The sequence below is a fragment of the Taudactylus pleione genome, unplaced genomic scaffold (genome assembly GCF_031769625.1).
Source record: "Taudactylus pleione unplaced genomic scaffold, aTauple2 ptg000329l, whole genome shotgun sequence".
Lineage (NCBI taxonomy): Eukaryota > Metazoa > Chordata > Amphibia > Anura > Myobatrachidae > Taudactylus > Taudactylus pleione.
In genome coordinates this window covers 12034931-12041983 of record NW_028284730.1, presented here as the reverse complement: position 1 = coordinate 12041983, position 7053 = coordinate 12034931, and the positions used below count along the sequence as shown (strand labels likewise).

Genomic DNA, 7053 nt, shown 5'->3' with positions numbered 1-7053 from the left:
CTGGACGGTATAGGGATATGCACACTAGCATAGATAGCCAATATGCATATTAATGTGACTGTCTGTATGTATTGCACAATGCAAATGTATTCAAAGGCTGTTACGGAATATGTATACACAGAGGGCCTAATTCAGAGAGGGACGCAATGCTGACATTTTTCAGAATGTTTGCTGTTGCGCACGCACAGCAATCGCACTGCAATTACTTTCATACAGAGGAACCACTGGCAATGTGAGTGACAGGTAGTCAGCGTTTGGGGAATGGTAACGGGGGGTGGTTAGAAGAACGCAGGCGTGTCTGACCGTTTAAATGCCATTTCGTGGGCGTGCATAAATTAGCTGCTGCATTCTCCTGTACAGCATGAGAGCGCTCTGCGCGTCAGGAGAGCTGCAGTCTTTGAGGCTGGTCAGTCTTGACTTACATGCTGCGTAAATACCCGATGTGCGTCGATAGTACCAATGTTTACGCTGTCGGACAGATATGAGAAGGCAGCAGTGGCGTCCCTATGCTGGCTGTACTTTCATTAGCATACTTTAGCAACTGCGATCCAAAAACAAATGCAGTTGCGAGTGCATTACTGCCCGTCTCTGAATCAGGCCAAGAATCCTCAATCACACCCGCGGGCATTCACCGTCCTTCTGTGCGATATATGTCAGCAGAGCACTGGCCCAACATTCATTCACAGTGCGACCATCTTTAATGAGTCCATAGCTTACACATCCATGGCAGATGCTATCACTGAGAGCTGGGGGTAAGGGACTTGTATATGGCTCAGTGAGAAAAATCCTGATATTTCCATGACCAACTGAAGCAGGGAAGTGTCTATAAAATGACGAACACCCTTTAACGGTATGAGCAGAAATAATAAACTAACATTTTTTGGGGTTGGATAGATCATAGGTGCAAAATAACCAAGGCGCAGGTGGACAGTAGAAAGATTTAAAGGGGGAAAAACAGTGGCAATTTTAGGACTGTAGAGGAAAGTCTCTAGCAAGCCCAAGCATACTGGCTCCAGGGAATGTGATCAAGAAGCAAACTTCACAGGATAAAGTAGGTTCCCCATTAAATACTTAACCAGCACTCGGCACAGGGACCAAGCATTTCCGGCAGAGAGTGTGTATGACTGTAACAGGGTGTGTGTATCAGAAAAAGTTGATGTTTATCTGCCAACGTGAGTCTGTGTCCTTGGATATCCCTGAGGCTCGTCTGGTCCTTTAACCTATGATATGCGGCTTGTAATACACATCCGTAGATCACATTTTGGGGTCCTGCAGTTCAGGATTCATCCCCACAGACAGACTTGGTCCCAGATACAACGAGGTCGGGGACAGAGCTGGTGGACTATCACTTGCGGACGTGGAGAGTGTCCTGGAATTTAGTACTGGTGTATCGGATGTGAAATCCCTTTTTGTTAATTGAGTCATCGGAGTGGAATCTGATTGTCAGAGATTCGCCGGTCGAGTACACTTCCTCCGGGGGCTGTGGACAAGAAGTAATTACTTATTGGTGGTGTCTCATAGAGGGAGAATGGCAGAATACATACAGTGACAAGTAAAGGGGGAGGCAGTCGCGATCCAGTTCACAGATCCACAGCCAAGAAAAGAATAAAAGAGAAAACTCTGACAAGGAGTGGTGAAAGGGTCACAGTTACCAGACAGTGGCTTTTGAAAGTAGACTATTGTTGGCGGGTTTGCCTGTCAGAATTAATACAGCAATAATATTAAATGCAAAACCATTTTAATTCTGTGAGCAAACCTGCTGACAATCATTGGTTTTTAAAAGCCACCATTTAGTAAATATGCCCCAAAGATAAACATTGATGTACAAATATTGTCCGTAATGGAGCAATTAAGCCATAGATGAGCTATTTACTAATAAAAGTTTTCTATAGTTCTCTCATCATCGGGAAAATAGTGCAACCATTTACCTGAACACAGTGACGTAGCCATTCCGTTGGCTATAGCAATATGTATGACAATGCAGCACGTCCGTTCACTAGAAACCACTGCAGCATTAGCCACCAGAGTGACATTATATTCTATGTATAAAGGATACATTAAAGCATCTCCAAAGCTAAAACAAAAGTTTAAAGTTTCCTTACCATGGAATTGTTTAAATAGATTGCAAGCTTGTGAACAATCTAGTCTTCTGTCAATTTTTAACTGCAAAATTGTGCAGTACTAGCACTATACAAAAAAATAGTAAGTACTTTGCTCTCTCTTTCTCTGGGGTAAATTTACTAAAGTCAGAGTTTTTAGAAGAGGAGAAGTTGCCCATAGCAACCAATCAGATTCTAGCTGTTTTCTTCTCTAGAAGGTGCTAGTTAAATGTTAAGCAGAATCTGATTGGTAAATGTACTCCTTTGTCCCCATTGTGAAGTGAATTAAGATCATACAGGCGTATGTAGGTGTTTAGAGAAATACACAGTTTCTTCATTAACCCAATTCTTATCACTTGTTAATTACTTAAAATCTAGTTTACCTACAAAATTATGTTCATTTACTTAACAAAGACTGTAATTTGGACTTATGTGTATGTATGAATTAATTTCATTCTGTCTGAAGATCAGTAAATTAACATATACAGTACTGGTGTTTGATCTTTTATCCAGAGCGGCCCAATGGGAAAATTTAGCAACACAACTTCAATGTTGATCGATTTGAAATTGATTAAAATCATCCTTTAGTAAATATACCCCCCCTTATCCAGGAATCCCCAGAAAAAAACACAGGGATATGTGACATTGTCATCCATACACACAACAATCTCCTCCAGACACTGCGAGGAGCACTGCTACACATGTCTGCTCAGATAGAAAAGCTGGGACGGCAATGGGAAATACAGGGGTTTAGTATAATAGATTTAGGTAATAGTTCTACTACTTCCTAAAATCCTTTACCCAGGAAACATCAATTCCTAAGCATCCCGGATAAATGAGCCTATAGATGCATTTACTATTATACGGGGCTAGAAATGGGGCACATTCTAGAATGAGTGACCAGATTTATCTGCTTGTACTATGATGGGAATCCCAGCTGTCTCCTTTTATAGACGCTGAATAAATAATTTCTTGGAACCTCCCGAATGGCCTCCTGTTATATTCTCTAACATTAACTGTAAGCATTAATTTTCTGCCTGGAAACAGGCGCTGTGTGTGCTACGGCTGGCAGCAATTATACTCAGATTAAAGTCAGGAGTTAGGTCACTATTTCTGACATTCTATATAAATATTTTACCCTGTGGGTGTACTAAAATAATTATTAGGCCTTGTCTGAAGGAAGTTCTTCACTATTTTCTTTAGTCATGTCCTTTTTTCCATATAAGCATTGCATAAGGCAGCGTAAAGCAGCACCTAGCAGGGGAGGCACCACAGATGTGCTGGCGTAGGCGACCACACAAGTATAAATCCTATATACACTCATGGAGCTGTACTGGGAGAGGAGAACACTACTGGGAGCACAGGGGGAAGGATGCTGAGCATGGGAGAGAGCATACAGGGGAAATGATATAGACATGAGAAGGACAACACAAAAAACATGGGAATCATATGATACATGCATCATACATGGAAATTAAATGGTACATGCAGCTTGCATGGGAGAACAGGCTAGGTAATAACACAATACATGCATCAGACATGGGAATCATATGATACATGCATCATACATTTAAAAACAGACAGGAATTGCACACAAAACATGGAGCATACACGGCGGAACAGACATGGGAATCACATTATACACACATCACACATTGGAGAACAGACATGGGAATCACATGATACACATCACAGATGGGAGGACAGACATGGGAATCACATGATACACACATCACAGATGGGAGGACAGACACTGGCAATCACATGATACACACATCACAGATGGGAGGACAGACATGGGAATCACATGATACACACATCACAGATGGGAGAACAGACATGGGAATCACATGATACACACATCACAGATGGGAGAACAGAATGGGAATCACATGATACACACATCACAGATGGGAGGACAGACATGGGAATCACATGATACACATCACAGATGGGAGGACAGACATGGGAATCACATGATACACATCACACATTGGAGAACAGACATGGGAATCACATGATACACACATCACACATTGGAGAACAGACATGGGAATCACATGATACACACATCACAGATGGGAGGACAGACATGGGAATCACATGATACACATCACAGATGGGAGGACAGACATGGGAATCACATGATACACATCACAGATGGGAGAACAGACATGGGAATCACATGGTATGATACACACATCACAGATGGGAGGACAGACATGGCAATCACATGATACACACATCACAGATGGGAGGACAGACATGGGAATCACATGATACATGCGGAATTCTTAGGCTGATTGAGTTTGTGAATGGCAGCACCATCTGGAACACTATCAAGGTCAACCCCTGTCCCGGTGGGAACGCGGCAAATGCCCCCTTTTCCCATTTAGTAGAATAGCCCTGAATGAAAAAATATATATATGGAGGATAAAATTCCTGCTGTGCTGGTTTCCTGTACTTTTCACGGTAGTCAGGCAGTTCTTAGACAGTTTCCTCTTGAAGACGATAAGCAGGGAAGAGAAGGTCAGGTCAGCAGTTACAGAGATATCATAACTGTAAAACAACATGTTTTGTAGAATAGTTGAACATACTGTTTTTCAAAGACAATATTAACGTCAAAAAGGCACTCCACCATATTACCCACAATTCCAGCACTAGGCTCAGGGCTCATAGGAGTGTAAGGGGGATATTTCGTTGTATTCATATTATTTATTACAGAACCAAAGAGAATGAAGGTTCTCTGTTTAGCATATTTTTAATCAATTGCATTTAATTGTATTTTACCTATACATGCTTGGGGCAGCCATATTGTGATCTGAATCAAGTCACTAGGTCCTATATAATTGACCGGCTGACTATTGATTCATTCAGTCCACAAAGAGGCCTCTTCCACTTTGGCCTACATTTTAGTGTATGGAAAGATAAAATGAGCCCTGCTTCTGCAGAGTTTATAATAATTTCCCCCTGACAAGGCCAGAACCATCTAGTGGGTGAGTATACCAGAAGATGCGCAGACAGAAGAGAGATGGTGGGAGATGCATTGATGAAGACAAAATGGTGATAGAATGAAAGAGATAAATAGGAGACTGTAAATATAATGCACACAGACGGCCAATACATACCCCTGACCCGCAGTATCTCCCCATCCTGGGGGCATTCTCATTTGGCCCATCATACAGTTCTATGTAATCGTAGCCACAGTCCTGCTCTTCCTCCAGCTCGAAGCTCTGGAAGACCAGTTCCACTCCATAACGTCCCTCCGACACTATGTGCCACACACACTCTGAGGCGGACGGGTGTATATCGTCTCCAAATTTGGCATGGGAGTATAGGTCCTTAGTGCGAACCTCTGCCTGCAGTGTCCCTCCGCACACTGTAAGGGGAACACACCACAGCTGTAAGCGCTGCTGCACAATGTCACAGCACAATTACCTCAAACCACATCATTACATAGCAGAACAGTAGACAATCACACAAAAGCGCACCAGTGACATCACAAAATGGAAACAAAAGTGCTTGATGATATTGTTTCATCACACAAAATGGCCAACGGTGTGTGAGAGAGAGATATTCTCTACATATCACTCCAGAGCTAGATATCGCCAGATAACAAAAACTAAGGGGTGGAAAAGTGAACCAGTGGAGAAGTTGCCCATAGCAACCAATCAGCTTTCAAGTAGCATTTATCAAGTACAGTCTATAATATAATAGGTAGGAACTGATTGGTTGCTATGGGCAATTTCTCCACTGGTTTACTTCTCCACACTTTTCACTGTTTGATAAATAGACCCCTTTGGGGTCTATTTACTAAGCAGTGTTAGGAGACAGAGTGAAAAGTGATAAGTAAGTTATAAGGTGTCAGCCAATCAGCTCCCAGCTGTCATCTCACAGGCTGTGTTTGAAAAATGAGAGTTGGGAGCTGATTGGCTTGCACCTTATCACTTTCTTATCACTTTTCACTCTGTCTCCTAACACTGCTTAGTAAATAGACCCCTTAAACCCATATCCTCTCTTAACGTTGTCATCTTGCAGGGGATTATTTTCCTAAACTGTTTGCATTTTTTACCACTATACAACAGAGTAGACTGTTGTCACTACGTAGGCGTGTTGATAAATTAGAGGTTTATAAATGTGTGGACATTGTTTGCAGTCGACAGTCACATTATGTGCAGATTGATCCACGTCATGTACCAGGCAGCGCCAGGCAGTTGTTAGTGGTGTGTAGGTGGTCTGTTTGTGGTCACCAGCAAGTGGAGAGTTACAGCAAGCTACACATCTGCAGCAGTGGTTGTGCAATTTCTCTGGAATAATGTATCGTAACCGTGTATTGCATTATGTTGTGTTATAGCTGAACTCCATGATCTGTAAAAGGATTGCTAAAATTGGGGGGTTTTCTGAAGTCAGCCCAGAAATGATCTCAAGTTGTAATGTGTATTATGGTGCATCGGCTTAGTTGTGTATTTGGTAACATTTATGTATATGCTACAAACATATTCAGCGGTGCTCAGTGCGTTTCGGGAAGCAGTAACACTCTGCAAAACTTAACACACAACAGTACAAACAGTGAAAGAGCTGGGTCAACCTATCTGTCCACTCCCCTTCTTACGCCAAATCCCATTAGTAGTTCTATTTTATTTTCCTTTATTTATGCAATGCCAGCATACCCCACAGCGGTTTACAGCAATAATACAAGGCACCAGTACAGCGCTGCCTTAGGATGCTCCCGACAACTCTTTAGCAGCAATACAGGCACCCTGCAAGCCAAACGCAGGTGCCATGGTGCAGTGATGGTACAGCCCCCAGGGCCCTGTGCCCAGGGTGATGGTGCCTCTCGCACACCCCTATTTTTGGTCCTGGCTAACACGCTTACAATTTATAGAGCCATACACAATATCCTGCCCACTGTCAGACATATACATTATCCATTCTTCACTAAGACTTGGCTGAA

The 7053-nt window shown here is 42.5% G+C and overlaps 1 protein-coding gene across 1 annotated transcript in view; it reads right to left on the bottom strand.

The window, feature by feature from the left end:
* Nucleotides 1-679: 679 nt before the first annotated feature.
* The window catches only part of BMP1 (bone morphogenetic protein 1), a 91850-nt gene continuing 85476 nt past the window's right edge, over nt 680-7053 (bottom strand). The window contains exons 19-20 of the mRNA XM_088443401.1: nt 5228-5478; nt 680-1480 (exon numbers count right to left, since the gene is read on the bottom strand). Coding sequence (XP_088299527.1) covers nt 1346-1480; nt 5228-5478 — 386 coding nt within the window. The 3' untranslated portion in view covers nt 680-1345. The remainder of the gene's footprint in view (nt 1481-5227; nt 5479-7053) is intronic.